General features: G+C 60.4%; 1 protein-coding gene across 15 annotated transcripts in view; it reads left to right on the plus strand.

Annotated features, from left to right (window-relative positions):
• MYT1L (myelin transcription factor 1 like) overlaps window positions 1–21,208 on the plus strand; it is a 392,068-nt gene that overhangs the window by 272,327 nt on the left and 98,533 nt on the right. For all 15 annotated transcript variants that reach the window (XM_032353449.1, XM_032353451.1, XM_032353453.1 and 12 more), the window contains exon 9: window positions 20,261–20,595. In XM_032353449.1, coding sequence (XP_032209340.1) covers window positions 20,261–20,595 — 335 coding nt within the window. The remainder of the gene's footprint in view (window positions 1–20,260; window positions 20,596–21,208) is intronic.

Raw genomic sequence — 21,208 nt, forward strand, 5'->3', positions numbered from 1 at the left:
TGCGCACGAAGCCGCTCAGCCTGTCTGCCGTGTTCTACTTCATGAACCCACGAGGGTAAAGAACTCCCCTTGTTCCTGAAGAGACGTCGCTGTGCCTGCCATCACCCTGTCCGTGAACTTTATGGCGTGCCTGTCCTTTGTCCTGTTCGTCACTGGCATTATGAATCGGAAGTTCGGGCGTTTATATTTAACATCAATTTGATGGCTTGCACAGCAGCCCATGGAGGCAAAATCTTGAGATCTCAGGACTTCTGTGTGTGAAGTAGATTCGGAACAAGTGGGTTCCCAAACTGGTCATTCAGGGCTGATTCTTAGTTGTACATGTGCAAACACACGAGCTTCAGGCACGGTCTTTTCAGACTGAGGTAGCTCTTAACCGTTATTGTCACAATACGTCCGTCTTTAAGAAGCTTGCTGACCACTATCCTGAAAAAGCAATTTGCCTGCGCTGGTCCACGGGACGTCCGCCCAGACGGACAGGTCTCTGGCCATTGCTTGGTCCATTACACACGGTAGAGCACAGTGTGACGGATTCTGTGGGTTTAAAATGGAAAAACAAAACACGTCACACATCGCAGGGCATAGCTGTGCTGCGGACAAACCTGGATATGTTTGAAGTAATTCCGTATTCGAAGAGAAGGCCTGCGGGCGTTTTCAGGTAGTGTCCGCAAGCCTAACCAGGAAGCCTGCGTACGTGACGTTCGCCACCAGTGCTGGCCAAGTCTCCGCGCGGCAGTCATAGTCTTGGTCTCCTTCTCGGCTCGTGATCAACGTGTAAACACGGCTTTGCAACGTGCATACAGTATTCATTAGGAATTGGTGTGTCCACAGTTACTGTCTTGGGGTTGCCCCCGAAACACCCACAGTTCTGTTCTGACCACCACTGTGTGCGTTGGGCTGACGGCAGATACAGGGCAGCCGCTTTCTTGAGGGAATGTGTGGAGGGGGGGCTCCCGAGGTGGTGAGGAAGGTCGGAGGGGCTGAGCCGCAGCCGGTGGGGCCGACACGGGGCTCCCCGTGCTGCAGGATGTACACTCCCCAAGTGGGAGTGAGGGCGGCGGCCGGGTGTGGGGGGCAGGATCGGGGCAGGGAAGCCCCCTCGCCAGATCCCAGGGCGCTCAGGCGAGGATTCCAGGAGCAGCGTGCAGCGTCCGGATTCGGTATCGTGACCGATGGCTCTGCAGGGACGGCCCCGTGAGCAGCGCTGTGGCCCGTGCTCACAGACACCCCCCGTCGCTTCCGACACCCCCACTTCCAGGACTCTTGCGAGGGCTGACGGGGGAAGCGCTCACTTCTCCTGCTTCTCTGTACTCGTGTCCTGAAGAGAAAATGGTGCTTCAAACCTCAGACCCCACAATATGATTGCAACCCCAAACTCCAGCCCACTGGTCCTGCCCGAATTAGTGAAAGACGGAGGGAAGAAGTGCTCGCTCGGCTCTAACATCGCACTGCTCCAGGGACATGGCGGGACTTTCCTCTGAAGAGTTGCTGCGCGTCTCGTGTAACCGGAAGCCACGGGCCGGGAGCCGGGCTCCATCATCCAGCACCTCCGTGGCAAAGCTCTCGGCTCCCGTGTGCTTCCGCATCACAGACAGAGAAGGCAAGAGGAGGCCTTTCTAGAAACATGAAAAAACAAGAAGAGCTGCCATCAGCGTCATTTCTGCGCTCACGCTCCCTGTGGGGCCTCGGCCATCCCCGAGCCATCCCTGAACAGCATACCGTCCTCATGACCGTCCAGCCCATCCCTGGAGCTAAGAGGCTGGGTCAGCTTCCCCTGAGGCAACGCTTCTCAAAGTAGGGTTCTGTAACCCAGAACATCAGCATCACCCAGGAACTTTCTAGAAAGGCAAACACCTTGAGCCCCACCCCAGGCCTGCTGAATTAGATGCTAGGGGGTGGGGCCAGCACTCTCTGTTTTGGCTGCCTCCCCAGGAGATCCTCATGCTCCCCGAGCTGGAGAACCCCTGCCCCCAGGAACAGGTGTGTACGCCAGACAGAGACCGGGTCCAGTGGAGTCTGCAGGTAACGTACGTGCCAGAAGCCACCTGAACAAATCCACCCTGCTCTCAGCTCCCCAGTGGTGGGAGGTCCCCGAATGTCTAGTCCCCAAGCCCAGACCTGGGCAGACACCACAGGACAACCTGACATCCTACCACGCAGACTTCAGCCCTGTCTGTGACCGTCATGTGTTTTCAGCGTTTTCCAGGAACCAGAGGAAGCGGACTGTCCCCCCGCTGCTCCTAACCATGAGCCTGACGGTGCTGCCGCTGGCATCACTCCCAGGGCTTTCCTGTGGCTGCGTAGGGGACGTGTAACAACCTGAGGACAGCCATCCTCCGTTTTGCTCTGTCCCTTCTGTGGAGTCGTGAGACCATCGAGGACACGGTGTGCACGGAAGGGGCGGGGTCAGGGCAGACTCGGCCCTGCCCCGGATGGGGACCCCTCCAGAGCCATCTCTGGGTATCGTGTTATGCACACAGGAGGGATCCCGCGGTCCTGGGCCACTCGGAGCCCCAAGCCAGGCCCACCTCGTGTGCGTGCCCTGGGTCGGGGCGCCGTCTGAGAGCCGCACAGAGAAGCCAGCTGGCGGTTTCTGCCCCGCAGCCTCGGCCTGAGAGGAGCACAGGATACTGAAGGGCCCAGGCTGGGCTAGGAGGGGCCGGGCACTTGCCCTGGGGCCGTGGGGAGCCCGAGGGGCGCTTGCCCGTCTCACAGAGGGCTGTCTGGACCCAGTGTCTCCGTGAGCCCTTGCAGGCCTCAGAGTGAATCCTCAAGGCAGGCACACCTTCCCCTTCCCACTAACAGGAGGCGCTGCTCTCCACTTGGATGAGTCAACAGATTCAGAAGACCCACTGGCCGTCCTGTAGCAGCCACGCCGCAGGCTGTGAACACCAGCGAACGGTCCATGTGCCGTCGCGGAGGTACACCTCCCGTACAAGTGAGTGCACTTCCTAGAGCTCCAGGGAGGGCAGGGTATGAGCATCTTGGAAGAAATTCCGCTCGTAAATAATGCAGATCGATCCAGTGGTGCGCTGGGGCAGCGGCGAGCCCCTCTGCGTGTCCTGCGGCTCAAGAACGGGGTAGCTGAGCTCTCCTGAGAGCAGGCGGGCGGGGCGGGGGAGGGGAGCCCGCTCCGGCGGTGCTGTCTGCCCGTCTGGAAAGCAGCTGAGCTGCGAGGCCGCCGTCTGGGGACAGTCTACCAGATGGCGGTCCTGGTGCGGCCATCTCAGCCGTGGTCTGGGCTCGCTCAGTGTGATGGCGCCGTTCACCTGCAGGCCTGGCCGTCACCTAGACAGCAGCTGCTTGGCACGGGGTCAGGGAGCAGAGACTCCGTCTTGGTGGGGACATATATAGGCACAGTCCCCTCCTCTTGTCTGGTCGCTTCACGCCCTCCTGGTGGGGCACAGGCATGGGGCAGAGCGTGTGGGGCAGATGGGGCAGGTGAGGGGCACAGGCATGGAGCAAGATCGTGGCTGTAGACGTGGTTTGCTCTGAGGAGACGTGGCTCGTGGGTAGGACATGAGGGACAATACTGGTGGCTGCCAAGAAGGGTCTTGGCCAGCAGACATCAGGGACGCTACTGTAGCCCCTTCCCCTTTCCCCGTGGGAGCCCCTCTAGGGGTGTCATAATTCTCATAATAGTGACAACAATACGGGGAGGACCACGTGAAGCACTCCCAGGTTCAGAAATCCTGGGCCCTGGGGCGGTAGCACCGGTCCCCACGGGCCAGTCCTCCTGGGCTGCTGACCCTGCCCGGGCGGAGTCCTTCCCCTGCAGCCCCAGCCCGCCCCGCAGGCCCGCAGAAAGCAGCAAGCGCTGCCTGCCCTCTGAGCCTCCCACGAGGCGAGCGCGGTTTCCCTCAAGGACGCTTCCTAAGTTAACCCCGGCTGACTTCTAACAAACAGAAGGAAGGGGTGGTGCAGGCAGAGGAGGGAGGACTTGGGTGGGCTCTGGCACCCAGTCGCTCCTGTCCCCGCCGGGGTCGGTCCGCAGTGCGCCAGGCACGCGGGGGCGCTGGCCGCCGATGCGGCGGGGAGGGGGAAGGCCTGCGCAGGGCAGGAGCTCGGCCCGCTGCGAGCCTCAGCACTTGGCAGTTCGGACGCTCTCTCCGACTCTCCCCCGACCTCCTCAGGGGCTTTGATTCACCAGCGAGGCCCCAGGAAATGCTGTGGGGGTCAAAGGTAACCCAGAGTCGCGGTGGGGCGGCTCGTCTTCGGCACTACGGACTGGAGATGAAGGGCGCGGGGAGCTGGAGGAAACGGGGCGGCGCCTGCAGACGCTCACGGCCCCTCTGCCCGAGACACCCCAACCATGGCGGCCCCACTTTTTCTTGGATTCTGCTGCATTCTTGTTGTTTTTCCAAATCAGTCTCTGGGCTTAAATTTGTATGTCTTTTTTTTTTTTTAAATTTTTACATATCATCACAACATGAACCTTTTCCTGTGTTGTGAAGGGTTTCGATTTCTCTGTCGGAGGCTGGCGTCCAGCCCGCGGCCGGCTGGCAGTCAGTGCAGCTCTGCTCTGATGGCTGGACAGGACGGAGTTTTTCGGAACTTTCTCGTGTTATTAACAATGTGTGCTAAGTACCCTTGCAGATCGTCTTTTATGACTTCGATCTTTTCACTGGGGTGCCTTGTCGTAAGGAGAAGCCTAGAGTTGAAGAACAGGAAAATGTGGTTCTCAGTCCCTTCCCGCAGAAGGAATCCGTGTCCGTTCCCCTCAGCAGACTGCCCGCGTCGCACTGCAGAGAACAGAAGGTACCGGTTTCTAAAGCACCTCCTTCCTACTTGAAAAGGAATTTTGCCATTTATAAAAGGACCAGGTTTTTTTTTAAAGACTGTGATTTTCAACGATGCCTTTTCCTGAAATTCTGGAAGACAGCAAGGTTAGCAACGGAGGCCACGGCTTCCTCTGCCCAGAGAACGATCTCCTTTAGTGTTTGGACGAGCTGCCCCCAGAGCCCCCTTCTTCCCAGAGCCCCAGGGGTGGTTCTTCCCACTGCTGAACAGAAGCAGCGGGCAGTGCTTCTTCTCAGGCAGAAAGGGCCGTGCACCTTCTCTCTGTCACGGTCACCCGGCTCAGAACTCCCTGCCGCCTGCCCGGGCCGGAACTACAAGCGTGGGCAGCAAAGGAGGAGCCAGTGGCCCAACCAAAGCCTAAGCAGAAGCGCGTCTGTGCAGAGACGGGAGCAGGTGCGCAGTCACCTTGCCTGCCCTCTGCCTTGCCCGCGGGCGTGTGCACGGCCTGTCATCAGCCTGGGGTTCATGGCGGTGCCTTTCCTCTTGAGTCCTGTGTCTGCCACGCGGCAAGCAGCTCCATGGCCCGCTTGTGTCCGTGTCCCCATGAGCTGAGGAGGGACCAGGATCTCCAGCCCCCGCGTCAGTGCTGCCGCATTTGAACTTGGAATGGCGAGTACGTCCAGACACGCTCCTTTTGCCCCTTGATCTGTCGTGTCTCTCCAGGAGGGGAAAGGAATCTTCTTGTCACCAGGTATAATGGCATGAGACAGCTCCCTAAACTGTCCCAGCTTCATTTGTCCGGGGAAGGGACAGAGCAGTACGTAAGCCTGGGCCATCCCTGCCGTGTGTCTCCCCGAGTGGTGTTGCCTACTATCTACCCAAGAAGCAGCCTGAGCTTGGGGTGACCCAGCGGACAGCAAGCCTGCTAGGCCATGCATCTGAATACGTTCTGGTCAGACTTGTCCTTCAAATGCTGAGGAAGCTGGTGGTCCGCCTGTGCAGCAGATCCTGGGGTTGCTCCTGCTTCCGCCGGGCCACTGCAGGCTTTGGGACGTCCTCCAGCTCTTTGCAGAGACAGGGCGACCGGTGGCCAGAAGCCTGGTTAATTCCTTCTCTGGGAATGGATTATGTACGTGAGCCCCTGCCGTTGCTGCCGTCCTGGCTGCTGGAGGAAAGCCGTGAGCTGGCAGTGGGCCTGGCAGGGGCCTGTGTAGAGGACACGCTGGGGCCCACTTAGCATGTCCAGGCCCACTCTCCTCCACTGCCTCAGACCCCAGGCTCCTGGAGAACATGGATCTCGCCTTGGGCACCTGCGCCCTGAGCGCTGAGGATGGCGTGAGCTCTGCAGGCCGTCACCAGAGGACACCTGGGCTCCGTCTCTGCCCGATGCCCCAAGAATTATCATCAGGTTTAATTCCGTAATATCAGTTAAATATGAGGCACAATACAGAATAGATCTAGTTAAAATTCAGATTTCTAAATTGTAGAATTAGAGCTTTTCTCCCCCTGAAAATAAGAAACTGTGTAGAGTACTTTGAGAGCATTTTCATAGATTACTTTTTCTATTGCTTGAGTTCCGGGTTTGAACATCCTACAGAAGTCTCTGTAGGTTAGGGATGGACGGAAGTTCAGGGGCCGACAAGCCCAGCGATGCCCACCTCTGTCCTGCCGTCCGTCCCCCACAGCCTGTGCGGGCTTCTGGGAGGGGGCTTATTGTGGCCCCGAGGGCTGCCCGGAGGGCCCGGCCTGACCGTGGGCAGGCCAGGTGGTGGTTCCGCGAACCTTCCTGGGGCCGCTGCTGAGGGAGGCTCAGCCCTGCCCTTGGCGACAGCCTGAGACACAGCCGGTAAGGAACGTAGCGGACAGACGGCACGACACAGCAACCGCCTCCCGGAGCAGGGGGACCTCGCAGGAGTGAGCAGATGGGGGGCGGGACCTACAGCCCGACGGGGAGACCGAGCCAGTTGCTCATTTGGGAAATCCCAGAGCTCCTGGGAGCTACTTGGACGCTGGTGCGTGGTCACGTGACCCCGCAGACCACTCCCGCCCCGGGATGAGGCTCTGCTGGCTGAACCCCCAGCGCGCACAGGCACACCCCACCAGCCAGCTCACGTCCCCGTCCTGGAAGTCAGGTGGCATGCAGTGAGTGGCCTGACACGGACGCGCAGGGGTGCATCAGCGGGGCTGAGGGCGGAGGATGGTGTGACGACCCTGCGGACGCCAGCGCCCCGGGGACCCTCTAGAGCCGGGGCCCGGCTTCATGCACATCCTGTGCCACGTGCTCAGAAACGCTGAGCCAGAGACAAGGCTTCAGGGACCGCTTTAAAGCTCTCTCGTGTCACTCGTCAACACAACAGGCACCGCGCATGTGGACCCCCGTCTACGACACGGCTTGGACACGAGCTCCAGATTTGACATTTTGGAAAATGCAAGTTAGGAGACTTTTCTTTTGCCCAGCTTTGGCTCCAAGTCCCAGAAGGATCTGGAACACTTCACTCCACCCCCTGCCCCCAACCCCCCCACCCCCGTCAAGGCAAAAGAGGGACAGACCCCAGGCTTCTAGCTGAGTCCACATTCGGCGTCACCCCTGCCGGAGGACGCCTCCCTTTCTGCGGCGTCCGTGCCAGTGAGCCTCTGCCCCGCGGATTCCTCTGTGCGTGTGAGGAACGGAGCTTGCTTGCTTGCTTCTTCCGTGATGGCAGCTCCCGCCCTGTGTATGCTGTCCTTCCCACAGGCACCGCCCTCAGCACCCCCAAAGCGGATGGACGGTCTCCCTCGCTGGCTCGCGGCGGCTGCTCACTGAGCACCCAGAGCCAGGCCACGTGGGGAACAGGAGGGCTCTGACTGGGAAAATGGCTGAAAAATGGAAGAGTTGGTGAGCAGAGGGGGCGCAGGTGAGTTCTGCCTCAGTTTCCCGCAGAGAAGGCTCCTGGGTCGCCGTCCTCATGCTTGGCCTCCGCACCGTGTGTCTGGGCTGTTGGGTGAGGCGGAGGACGGCACGGGGAGGAAGAGCTCCTCCCCAGAGGACAGGCAGCTCTCTGCAGACACACACACGGCACGAGGTCCCAGGTGCCCTGAGGGGCTACGGCAGGGCACGGTGCGGTGGAGAAGGGACAGGCCACATCCCACCGGGCTCGTCGGGGCTCGCAAGGGGAGCCGTCCACTGGCCCACGGAGGGCCAGCAGGGCACTCGGGTGGAGGGACGTGGGACTAGCCTGGCCCACGGGGGAGCCTCCCACTGTCGTCCTTCAGCCGGTCCACGAACCCGCCTGAAGCCCCGCGATAGACCGCCGTCCGCTAAGTGCTGAAGGCGACTGCAGTGATGGACGGGACCCAGGCCACCAGGATGGCCGGTTCTTCCCGTGCCTGAGTGCTTCCTCGGGGCGCAGGAGTCACCAGGCCGCAGGCAGGGCCGTGGGCATGGGTGTCAGGCCCAAGGGTGCCGGTGGGCAGGGAGCCCAGGGAGGACAGAAAAGCTGCCCATTGGGACTGCGGCAGCCGCCACGGCAGGGCCAGTGAGGGTGACGCTGTGGAAGGTCCCCGCACGTGCACACAGGGTCCGGACGGCACGTCGGGCACCTGCAGACCCTGTGGGCCCCGCCGCGTGCGAGGGGGCAGGGAAAGAGGGGCAGGACCCGGAGGCCCCATGGTCAGCTGGTCGCAGCTTGAGGCGCAGGGGAGCGGGAGGACAGGCTTCTGGGAGGGCGGTGGGCTGCGCGCCGGAGAGCAGGGGCCAGTGCGGCCTCGGGGGCAGCGGCGCCCTGGTGCATGCGCAGGACCAGCTCAGGAGCCCGGAGGAGACGCAAGGGCCAGGCACGTGTCTGAAGCCCACGTGGCATTTCCACTCTCATCCCAGACCACCCGGGGCCACACGTGCAGCCTGGGGTCCCCTTCCGTGCCTGAGGTCCCCCTCCGTGCGCCAGAAGCTTCCCTCACACTCTTGTAACTGGAGACGCAGAAGCTCGGGTGGTCGCAGGCCTCGCTCTAGCCCCACGGACAGGACTCCAGGCGCCGGCGCCATCTCGGCCCTGCTTCTCCTGGTGCCCGCGTCTGCAGCCTAGTGTCGGCCTGACTGCGCCGTCCTTCTGCTCGCAGCTGGCGCGCGGAGCACAGACGCAGCCCGAGAAGCCCAGACACTGGGGAGGGTCCTTCCCCGTGAGCGCAGCCAGCGGCCTCCCAGCCTCCCGCGCCCCCGAGAGCAGCCACGGCGACACACAGCCCTCGTGGGCCGAACCGCAGCTTCAAGCTCAGCCCGTCTGATGGGTGGTCAGATACACGAGGTCAGACGCCTCATTCTGGGGCGGATCTTCCCGATTTCTAACGCTGAAGAGTTTCGGTGGCCCTTGAGCATTTTCCAGAAGCAAAGCAATCGAGGGTATCCGGTTGTGTAGGCTCCTGCCTGCCGAGGCCCTTCTCGCTGAGACCGCTGCACTCAGCGCTGGCAGGAGCTGAGCCCGGGTCGCCCCATCTCGCAAATGCCCCCGGAGCTGCTGGGGACAGAATTGCCACCAGGCTGCAGGGCACGGAGCACCTGGCCTGCTGGTGGCCTACGTCTTCCCGTCACGTGGCCACAAAAGCGCCAGAAATAGTAAAGCCCACACGGTTCTCAGCCCTGCAGTGAGAAATCAAGCATCCTTTTAGGAGAAACAGAATTACTCCCGGTGGCAGGTCTCCACCCGAAGGCTGACCTCCCTGGAGTCTGAGCCACAGCCCGGGCCAGGGGGGACACCCCCTTCCTCAGTGAGCCCCGGGCCTGGTCTCTGCCCAGACCGCCCTGCTCCTGACCATGTGCCGGGCAGCCAGAGCTGCCGGCAGCCAGCGCCCTCTTGTCTCTCCAGGCCGAGCCTTCAGAGGGCCAAGCCCGTGACTCGGGGAGCAAGGGTGGCCCCTCCATCACCTCAGTGCTCCTGGGCCCCAGAGACACCTGGCCCGTGGTCCTTCAATCTAGACCTTTGAAGGCACTGAGGGTCAGAGGCATCTACTGTCTTCTCAGTCGAGAAACCCGAGACCTGTCGTGACGGAGCGGCTCCCACCAGGGCTGACAGTCTGTGAGGAAACTTTCAGACCAGCCCTCTGGTCCCACAGCAGCGTTCATATCCCGAAAAAATGTCTGAGAACCTTGGTATTTATAGGACTAAGACTTATCTTTCCATTCAGAGGGAGGAGAGGTAGGCAGTTTGGGGGGAAAACCGATACAAAAACATTCTTGTCAACTTTGAATTATTAAATGTGGAGACAGACTGGAGAGCCACGTGACAGCCCCGAGCACGGTAGTCCGACACCGCGTCGCGTCTGATGACCGCGCCCGGCTGGGGTCCGCGGGCACCGGCTTCCCCTCTCCAGGCCCCCTGCAGGGTTTCCACACCATGTGGACGAGGCGCTGCTGCATTTCTTACAAAAAGAAGGAAGTTCTACACCTCGGCTCTTACCCTGATGCAAGGAGCGCGGCCGGTCCGCGTCTGAAGATTTCTCCAGAAGCCTGTCCCCTTCCCACGGACACAGTGCCTGGGCCACAAGGAAGCCTCAGTACTTGTTAGCTCAGCGTGGGACACCCCTGGGGAGGGTTAGAGGCTTTCCACCGAAACACCTCGTCTCTGACTGCCTGTGAGCCCACTGCTTGATAACACAAGTGCATGGACCACACGGAGGACCGATGCGTGGCAGGTGTGGCCTGAAGATGGTCCTTCTCCGTGTTGCCCAAAGACCTGAGCAGCCTGCCAGCAAAGCAGAGAGGGGAGGGCCTACCGCCGGGAGGCTAGAGACAGAGCTGGCTCCCATGCACGCACACGGGGACCTCACGGCCAGAAGACGCCTGGGGTATCGCCCCTAAACAAAGCAGTGGGCCGGCACCGCACAGGCTGCCGCCCCCTCGCCCCCAGCCACACCTGCCGCGGCCCTTCTGACTGGGAACCCTAAAAGGCCACAGCCAGCCTCACAGCCATCCTGAGCACCTCCTGCCTCCGAGGCCACCAGCTGCTCACGAAGATGAAGGGGCCGGAGAGCGAGGGAATGCGACAGCCAGGCCACGTTCAGAGGAGCCGGGACAGACCCTACGGGACGAGCACGGTGGATGTCCCAAATCTGCCCTCAAAGCACCTTTCCCATGAACTGTCACTCCCCTCATTTGAAACAAACGGCGACGGCGTGGCTTTTCCCCAGGTTCTGGGAGAATTGCCTGTTCGACACGAGTGGAGCCCTCCTCAAGGAAGTCTCGCCTGTCTTGTCACCTGGGTTTAGGGGCAACAGCGGACAGTCCCCGAGAGCGCGGAGACCCGCAGCCAGGTGGGCGGTGCCCGGTGAGAAAGTGCAGCGGGCGCACTGGCACCCCGGCCGGGTCTGCACACCGCTGACTCTTGCAGGGTGGTGGGCCTGGTGAGGCAGTCCGTGGGGTGCTTCCGTGGGAGCGGGTTTCTCGGGGACGCTGGAAAGTAAATAAGGAATGAACATAGCTCGTCCCGCTGGATGTTCCCTAAACGCGGGCTGGGAAGCCCCAGAGGCACATGGATTGGCTTGTACGGTTGCACTGCGACCAAAAAATGTACACGCACAGCAGCTTGTAGCTAATCATTGCCACAGAAATTAAAACCAGGGCTACATGGTGAAGAAAACAGTTTTAATCCTCCCTATAATGGCCAGATTTTAAGGCTCGTCGTTTGCAGCCTGATGCCCATTGAACTGTGGAGCGGCTTTGACAATCCGCGCGGAGGAAGAGCTTGTATCTTTTGCTTGCGGCAGCTTATTAGAAAATGCATATTTAAGAAGCTTCACAGATTCTATCAAAGGCATATTTTGCCTGGAGCACGTGCGGGTGTGTATTGTGTGGAATGTTGTCTCTCTCTTATGTACCTGAGCTACAGAGTCCAGACGGGTCCTCTCCGGCCCGAGTAAACCTGCCCACAACTCAGTCTTCAGCCGTAGCAGGACCTGAACTGCTACACAGCTGAGTACTTTCCTGAGTACTTTGCGACCACATCGAGACAAAGTGCCGTGTCCTAGAGCACCGGACAGAGGACCGCCTGGCACGTATTTGAAGAAGGAAATCTTCAGCTCCTTATTTTGTGGGTTTTCTTGTGAATTTGCCCCCAGCACAACACGTAAGCCACTTGCCTCTCGGCTCTCCCCGCTCGCCTGAATGGCGCAGGAGCGGGACGCTTGCGGGTGGAGGCCTGGCGGCTGGGACGGCGCTGCCCTGGCGTGAGGGACTGTCGGGGTACCCGGCGCTGCTGCAGCACCAAGGGTCGCCACGGCGTCCGTGCCTGCGGCGGGACCAAGAGGAGCGCCCCCTCTCCAACGACACTGTCCCTGCTGCTGCCTCCGTGGCATTCAGTCTCTTCGTCTGTGTGGTCTTCGTGGCCGGTGCTCAGTGTGGCCCAGGGCCCTTCAGGGCAGGAGCGTTGGTGCCGACGTGTAAATGTTCAGCAAGAGCAAGTTGTTGACTGCTCGTGTGTGTCTCCCCCAGAGCTCGCTTCTCCAGCCAACAGGGACAGGAGGCCCGAGCTGCCGTGCGGGCAGGGCTGCAGGGCACGCACGGGCTCCCGGGACGGGTGCTTTTCTGGCAGCTGTTCATTTCCACCCTCCTGTGCCGGACGGAGAAGTGCCTGCTTAGTGGACAGGAAGTCTGCTCTGATGTGGACTGCGGGGTTGAGCCCATGCACGTCGCTTAAACTCTCTGGCCTCCGTTTCTTCATTTTCTAGCTGAAAAGGTGGACTCAGTGATTTCCAAGGCTCCTTCCCCAGCCAGACTTCACAGCTCCGAGAGAGCTGTCATCATCACACAGGACATGGGCTCGTAAGCGCCTGGCCACTTTGGGAAACCTTGTTAACTACTTGAGATTTTTAGCTAAAGTAGAGTGTGTTTTCTAGAGCCATGTAATTTTCTAATCTTACTGCCAAGAGGTAGCTTGGTTCTTGGAATAATTTTATCCTCACATTCTCAACATCGTAGTTTGTAAACGGCCGCGAGAGTAGGCGTCGTTCTGTGGAGGGAAAGGGGACGGCGCACACTCGCTGGGAGCCGGACGCTGGTAGAACGGGGGCTGAGGGCCGCACCGAAGGTGTCCACAGCACCCATCCCTCGAACAGAGGGACTGAAGACCCACCCCGTCACTGGGCACAGTGGGGATTTGGGGTAATAGCTAGAAGGTCCCTAAGTCAAGTCGCTAAGCCAAAGAGAAAACAACTAAGGGAAATGCCTATTCAAAAGCCGAGCTCCCTGTAAGGTAGGGTTGACACAGTTGGTGCTAAGTATCGAACAGTGCAGAGTCCTCCAAGGAAGAGGGCCCTGAATTCCGGGCTGGTCAGGAGCGACTCGGAGGAGAGGGTGGAACTTGGGTCGCCGGGGGTCCGTGAGGGAGAGTGGCCGAGGGTGGGTGAGGGACTGCAGGAGGAGAGGCGGGGATGGTTCGCCGCCACGAGGGCTCCGGGCCATGCTGTGGGTCTAACATCGGAGAGCGAGGACAGAGCCACATTTTTCAGTTCTTGAGAATGAAGTAGACAATGTCCAAGTTCGAGAAAGAGTCGAACACGCTTATTAGCTCATGCTGCCTTGAAGAACTCCCTGAAATGATGGCCGAGCCTTTGCTTCTCACAGGCAAAGGGACCCTGGGAAAAACAATGGGGTTGGGGGGCAGCTGTGGAATTCTGGAAGCAGCAGAGCCAAGAGTCTAGGACCGTCTGATCCAGTGGTCAGTCGCCTGCCCCCAACAGCAGCAGCATCATGGTCACCCCGGAGAGACCTGACTCTGGACCCCCTAAGCCTCGGGAATTGGTGGCACCAGACAGTTCCAACGACGGGTCTGACAGCTGGGAAACTGGCTTCACGTGTGCGGAGGGGCAGGACCCCTTCATCTGCCATCCGACCCTGAGCCGAGTGAAGCAGCCCCTTTCCCCCGAGATGTGATACACTGAGCCAAGTGTTCTCCTGGGGGAACAAACCACAGGGTCCCTGAAGGCCGAGGGCAGACAGGAGGGCCGGGTGAGCATCTGTGTCCGGAATGCCCAGACCTGAGTGTCTCTGCACTAGTTTCCGAGCATGTCGTGTGCCAGGGGAAACCTGTGCTCTCCTGTTGCATGGCCACAGCCTGGTCTGACGCCCACCGTCACCATGGTCCTGCGCTGTGTGCAGGTGCGTGGAGATGAGATGAGACGTGGAGAAGCCTCTAGACAGAACAACAGGAAACAACCCGGAGAAAACAGAGATTGTGTCGAAAGAAGGAACTCCTCCCCTAAAAACGGAATACTCTCAAAGAAATGGGAAGACAGTTACTTAGAAAACAATTAGGACCCCAAAGAAACTTAAAAAAATACACAAGAAGTAAAAACGCAAGGCTTGAAGGTAAAGTCAAAGGAATGTCGCAGTTAGAGCACAAAACTCTGGGGGAAACAGAGAAGATAAGACCATTGCAAGAGGCAGCTTCAGAATCACAGCATCCAGACCCTAGAAATTCGGGACCGGAGGAACCAGGGAGGATACAGTAGCACTAGAAGCAAAGGCAGAATTTCCCGAGCCGACTGCAGAACAGCCTGGCCCGCCAGGCGCCCTGCACAGGAGGTGAGCACATGCCTCAGCCCGACAGACCTGCCAGGAGCCTCGGGAACCCCTGCATCCTACAGAGGACCGAAACTCGTCATAGTTGTGGACTCCGTGGCCAGTCGCCAGGAGCTGGACACCAGAAAGGAGGCAGCACTCACACCCAGAGCGGGGCTGTTGGAGCTTGGTCCCTGGGTAGGCCACCGTGGTAGGCAGGGCCGCGCAGGAACACGTCCACACACGCAACCTCCAACACGTCCCCCTCACACACCCTTCTTCCGTGAGCGCCTGGAAATGCACCGCAGCCGCGTGAGAGGCCACGGAGGGTGGAGAGTGGCAGATCCGGCACAGAGCGTGGGCAGGGCACTCCGTGAGGGGTGACGGGGTTCCCAGATGGACGGATGCCTCGGGGACAGACCCTCAGAGCAACGAGGCAGAGGCTCCTTCAGGCCGACAGGGAGGTGGTCCTCGTGGGCTGCCGTTTGCACCCTGCAGGGAGTCCAGCGCTCGAGGACGAGCACATGCATCAACCTCCTCTGGGCACCTGTGTCCCCAGCGCTGTGTGTGTTTGGGGCTCAGATGCCGCTCACAGCCCTCTCTGTGTGGGGGATGGCGCGGCCCTCTCTCATCTGCAGAGACGTGGCCCGTCCTTCCCACGGGGGCAGCCACGTGGCTCGCCGCCTGTCTGTCTCCTGCCGCACCCCGGCCGTGATGCCATCGTCTCCATCAGGCAAGTGTCGACGCGTCCCTGGGAGGTGAGTGTGTCTGCGCTGCTCCGTGAGGCGCGTTCTTAACTGGGGACAAGGGCGCCCTCGGCCTCACTCCTTCAGGAGAATCTGATGTTTGCCAGCCACAGGACAGACATGGGACAAACGGACACGTTGCCGTTCTCCTCGGCCCTCGTGGCAGCCCGGTCGCAGGGAAGCTTTTGTCTGTGACTCGAGGAACAGACGGCGCTTTCTCGAGGTCGAGTTCTGGAATCCTGAGCGGCCGCCTGACGCTGGGCGTCCCTGTCCGTCCTCCTCGTCGTCCTGCTGTCCTCTCCATCAGGGGCTCACTCTGCAGACACCTGCTGCCCGCCCACGGCGTCCCGGCCGGCTGGCTCAGGTCCGCCCACGGCGTCCCGGCCGGCTGGCTCAGGTCCGCCCACGGGCTTGCTTGGGACGACGGAGACAGCCAGCAGGCTCGCCCTGGCCACCGCGGCTCTGCGACACTGGAAATGCGGCTCGCGCGACTGAAGAGTTCCTTCTTCTCGTTCTCTTCAGCTTCGATCACGCGGCCACACGGGACTGGCAGCTGCCGTACCGGGGCCTCCCGGCTCCAACACGCACAGACGATGAAACACAGGCCGTCTTCTAGTCTCGTGAAGGAGAACCCGCCACCCCAGGACGGGGCAAGGGCTTCCACTTTTAATACCTGGAGGAAGCTATGGTTTCCTCGATCCGCAGGCGTCGGCAAGGCTCCACTGGCCGCCACGGGAAGTACGCCGCTGGGGCCGAATTGTGCTGCTGAGGAGCAGAACTGGGGACTGAGCAGCGGCACAGACCCCAGACTCTCCGCAGAGCTCGGGCGCTCCCGCACGCAGGGGCGTGGGGGATGGGCAGCCACGCACCTGCCGCATCTGCTTACCTGGAGCTTCCCCTCCTGTCAGCTTCCCGGTTATTGCTAGGCTCTTCCGTGCATTCCGTGTGTTTTCTGGAAAGCGGAGACCGTCCAGCATGGGTCTCCGTCGTCCTCATAGAGAGACTCGTCCATGCTGGTGGTGGTGAGCCCAGCTGAGTCTGTGGGGGACACAGCTGTGAAGCACGCCCACCTTTATAGCCCCTGGGTGGGCCACACCGGCTGCCGGGGGAGGGGGGCAGCACCCGTCCTCATGGGCGTGCGGCGTCTCTGCTCCCGGGGGCTGGCCGCCTCGTCGCAGACACGATGTTACAGAACGTGGGTTCCGGCTGCAGGATTGTCCTGCAAGTTGGGTTTTGAAACAGTCTAAACCCTGGGGTCTCGTAGGCCAGGTGGCCTCTCGGGACTCGAGCAGGTTCCCGGCCACCAGCTGTCTGACGCGTGAATGAAATCTCCCTTGCAGGTTTGGATTTTGCTCCCACGTTTAAAGTCGGCACCAGGAGCCGGCGGCCAGTGAGGCTGGATCCAGTAGGAGAGGGGCAGATGCAGTGTGTCTGCAGAAAGTGTGCCACACGAGCCCCCGTTCCCTTTAATGGACGCAGGGAAAGGCTTTGAGCACCGACCATGCGAATCAGCAAAAAGTCCTGCATGTGTGAGGTCAGCGGACTCCAGCCTGAAATTTAGCCGAAATGGTTTCCAAAGTCATAAACAGAGGCCGAGCAGGAGACGGGGGAATTCAGACTTCAGTAGGAACCGTGCGGAGACCGTTGGGGAATTCTGGACGCTCTAGCACTGTAGCACAACGGGCTAGGACAAAGGACAGGCAGTCCTTTCATTACACAGATACGTAGCCTGAGGCCCAGCCAGTGTCCAGGAGCCCATCCTGGTGTCAACAGAGTCGAGCCAGGGATGCAGGGCCCTGCCTGTGCCGTCCCCTGCGTGTCACTGCCCTGCCTGCCGAATGCATCTGTGCTGAACCCGGAACCCGCTCGGCGAGGCTCGGGCGGTGACTGGCAGGCACACGCCGACTCCTTCCCGCTTCTCCCGCTGCCCTGCTGCTCCGCGCCACGCTTCTCCCGCTGCCCGACTCAGCGGCGTTTCTGCTTTCCCTCCTTTCCGTCTCCTCCCCCACTCCCCTTCCTCGCCCCTGCAGAGGGCTCTAGAGGACAGGGAGCCGTAGTGGGCGCCCGGAGATGGGAAAAGGAACCAGAGCAGGGGGGCCGGGCCGTGGTTCCTGTCCTCACATGGCAACAGGGGGGCCCGGTGGGCAGACATTGAGGAGGAGCCGTCCTGACAGCCAGACGCCCCCCAACCCCCCTGCAGTGTCCTCCATACAGCTCGGCCCCCAGGCTCTCAGACTCTCCCTTAGCCCGACAGATCAGCTCCCAGAATCCCAGCAGCCTGTGCGTCCAGACCAAAGTCCAGCTCTGTGACGTCTCACCGCAGCCTCTGTTTTAAAGATAATGTCCACGCTCCGGCCCTGAAAATTAACCCCCCGGCCGTTTAAGGTCTGAGTCACCCGTGGGCACCCGAGCAACTGGGTGTGTGCGGATGGAGGGGAGGTGACCCAGGAGCCCCAGCCGTGGTGCTGGCTGGCCTGCCCGGAGTCGCCCTCTGCCCGTTGTCCTGAAGCATTTCGAGTTGAGTCGCTGAAGCCTGGAGCTGGCTGAGTGTACCTCACCTCACAGCGATCTGGATGGATCTGATGGTCAGAGGAGGCCTGGTGCTCCGCTGTGGGGCGCGCCCGCTGTGCGGGGAGCCCTGAAGCCGAGAGGGCTCCTCGGTGGGTGTGAGCGGACACCGTGGGCCGACTCGGCGCAGCAAGGCGCTTCCCACTCATCTTCATCTGGACAGACACAGCCTGGGCACGGCTGCAGTGTGCTGACCCGGGGGTCCAGCACCACGGAAGGACAGCCAAGGGGGGCGCCTTCCAAGGCCACTGACTCGGTTTCCCCAGGACGTGGAAAGAGACACACAGAAGAAAGCTCAGAGCTCGTTCATGTCATCTTAGAAATGCTGTATAGATGAAGACATATTCTCTCCAGGTTTTCTCTGGCTATAGGATTATTCTTGTCCTGATTTACTACATTTTTAAGAGATCCAAGTTTCAAAGGCCGATGACTGATCACCCTGGGTTTTGGAGAGGGTGGAGTCTCGGGAGTCACCCGTGGCCCTTGGTTGACAGATGAAGGGACGCCGGCACACTGAAGCAGGGACTGGCCACAGTCGCACTCTCGGCTGTGCAGGAAGTACCTTGGCTCTGGGTACGCCAGCGGCCCCCAGGGCAGCCGGTGAATCACGTTATCGTCACTAGGCTATGGAAGCACCCAAGCAAGCAGAAGAAATCATTGGCTGAGACATGAAATCATCTCCCTTCCCGCCGCGCCCCGGTCTGAATTGTCTGGGAAGCGTCGACAGTAGTGACAAGCGGCCGAAGGCGAGTGTCCAAACTGCACGCGGGCAGGCTTGCCGGACTGCTGGGCTCCTGAGCAGGAACACGAATCGCAACCATGATCTAAGAGCAGTCACCGCCTTTCCCTGGGGCCCGAGTTTGCACCAGGCGCCGCACTAATCTTTTTCTTCCATCCCTGAAGCAAGCATGTGAGGCGCTGGGTTACAGCGGGGGACCCTGAAGTACAAAACCGAGCGTCTGTCCAACCCCTCCCTGGGTGAGACTTGCCACAGGCAGCTCACACGCGCTGTGTTCCCAGCAGAACGCCTCCTGGTGCACATCCCCCCGACCCGCCGTCCGTCCGACTCCCTCCTCTTCTCTCTGCTGGGCCGCCCCGAGCTCATCAGGGACTCGAGTGTCCAGCAGAGGCTCTGAGGGCTGTCACCCGACACCAGGTCGGCGAGGGACCCCTTTCCTACCCTTTTCTCTCACGCTCCTCCCACGGGCAAGGCGTGTCCCTGAGTCCCCAGGCTGGTCGGCCGATCCTTACCTTGGCTCACGCCGGCCGCCTTCCTGCTTCCCGCCCCCATCACACGCTCTAAACCTCGCACCTTTGGTTTTTTGTCTCTTTTCTGCACTGATCATACTCTTTCTGATGTTTATATCTTTGCAAAGTCTCTGTTTTGTTTAAAATGCATTTGAATAGCTTCATGCATCCCCTTGGGTGTCCCCAGCCTTGTCCTTCTGGGGCATGCCCTGGCTCCCTCCAACCGCCGCGCCTCCCTCTTTCTTGATAATGTAGCGCCCTTGTCGTGCCTTCGTCACAGCACTGATCACATGCCCTCCGTTCCTTCAACAGCCCTTCCCTACATGCCCATGGCATGGGGTCCTTTGTGCACGTGTGAACCACACCGATTGCTTCCAGCATGGTCTCACACTCCCCTGTCTACATCTGTGACTTTCCTCTCTGAATCTGGCAGGGCCTGGGGCCCGGCACCAAGGAGCCTCGGAAAATGGGTGCATAGGATCCGTGCTCCACATTTCAGGTCCGAAAGCTAATCAGAGTGCTGCGGCTGCTCAGTCGGTCACGGAGATGGCGCATCTTGTTTCAGACCGAAGGAGTGTCTCTCTTTGTGCCTCCGTGTCTTTCCTCTTGTGCTGCAGCTGTGGGATTTCCAGGACGACAAGCGCCATAACCAACGTCATTTGGGAAAATTGTCCTTCCTGAGAGAACGGGGGTGGGGGCTGCTCTAAGGGTCTGACCCAAGTCTGGGCCAGTTTCAGCAAGATTTAGGGATGACCGCCTCTAATGCTGAGTTGCTTTCTGTAAAGTCGAGATGATCTTCTGTTTACGGTTCAGTCGCGTGGCTGTCCTCAGCAACAGGCGTGCACGGTTCATCTCCGAGGAGTGTGTTCTGTTTACAGACGCCGTTGTTTGTAGGGTAGAAAGATCCAAGTACACCCAGAGCTTTCTCACAACACACATATTTTCATACTTCACAGAGTGCGTGTGTGTTAACTTACTGTGCACGGACCCAGTCTTCTTGTAGAATGTACATTGCACTGAAGGCGTATTTGGCTGGTTGTTTAAAAAGGTGAATTTGTGTTGTCACCTGCGTGATGTGGGGGCAGTGTGTCACCAAGCATCCTCCTGAACTCCATGGGTCATGGGACCTCTGCGTTTGTGTGCAATGGCTGTAACCAAGGCCTGGGCAGGGAGACCGTGCAGTGGGGACCAGATGCGCTCCGTCCCTGCGTGGACGGCACTCATGCGGGGTCTCGGCTCCGTCCCTGCGTGGACGGCACTCATGCGGGGTCTCGGCTCCGTCCCTGCGTGGACGGCACTCATGCGGGGTCTCGGCTCCGTCCCTGCGTGGACGGCACTCATGCGGGGTCTCGGCTCCCCTGACCTGGGACCCTGGTGCTCTAACACCCAAAGATAGTGACCCGGCTCTCTCTCTCTCTCTCTCTCTCCACAGCGTATACGGCTGCCCCTTGGCTAAAAAAAGAAAAACGCAGGATAAGCAGCCCCAAGAACCTGCTCCCAAGCGAAAGCCGTTCGCCGTGAAAGCCGACAGCTCCTCGGTGGACGAGTGCTACGAGAGCGAGGGGTCGGAGGACGCGGACGAGGAGGAGGAGCTCTCGGAGGACGAGGACGAGCACCGGGAGGAGGACGAGGAGGACGAGGACGGGGACCGGGAGGACGAGGAGGAGCTCGAGGAGGAGGAGGACGAGGACGACGAGGACGGGGAGGACGGAGAGGACGAGGAGGAGGACGAGGAGGAGGACGAGGAGGAGGACGAGGACGACAACGGTAATCTCTGCGGCCGCGGCGGGCGTCCGGCGGGGCTGGGGCCGGTAGACTGGCGCGGAGCTCCCGGAGTTGCACGGCGGCTCACTCACAAAATCAGTCGGCCTGGGCAAGGCCGAAACGGGTACCGACCGCGCGTCCTTTGCACTGGTTTGAAAGTGTCCCTTTCCTTGTCCTGCGGGACAGCAGATGCCGCCCCACTCCAGTCCGCGCGGCTCGCCACCGAGACGGGCTGCGGCGCCATCGGGCCACTCGGGCACTCGCTTGTCTGAGCTACTGTAGCTGGAAACTTAGGGCGGCGCGCCTGGTCTTTAACCTTCCATGATCGTGGATGCCCTGCCCGGGACTGCCGCGCTAGCCCAGGGGCTGGTGTCCAGGGGCTGGCGTGGGGACGGCCTGGCCGCTTGCCTTCCGGGGGCTGGAAGCTGGGCAGGACCCCGGGGCACCAACGGGGGGATGTCAGTCTTGTCTGTGTGTTGCCGATTGTCATCCTTTCTGCCATGGACCGGGGTGGGAAGGAATATTGCTGAAATGCAATAGTTCATTGACCCCGTCCTCTGCTTCATATCCGAGAACCGTGTTTCTGACCTGGGGCGTCCGGTGTTGGGAGTGACAG

Source organism: Mustela erminea, chromosome 7 (genome assembly GCF_009829155.1).
Source record: "Mustela erminea isolate mMusErm1 chromosome 7, mMusErm1.Pri, whole genome shotgun sequence".
Taxonomy (NCBI): Eukaryota; Metazoa; Chordata; class Mammalia; order Carnivora; family Mustelidae; genus Mustela; species Mustela erminea.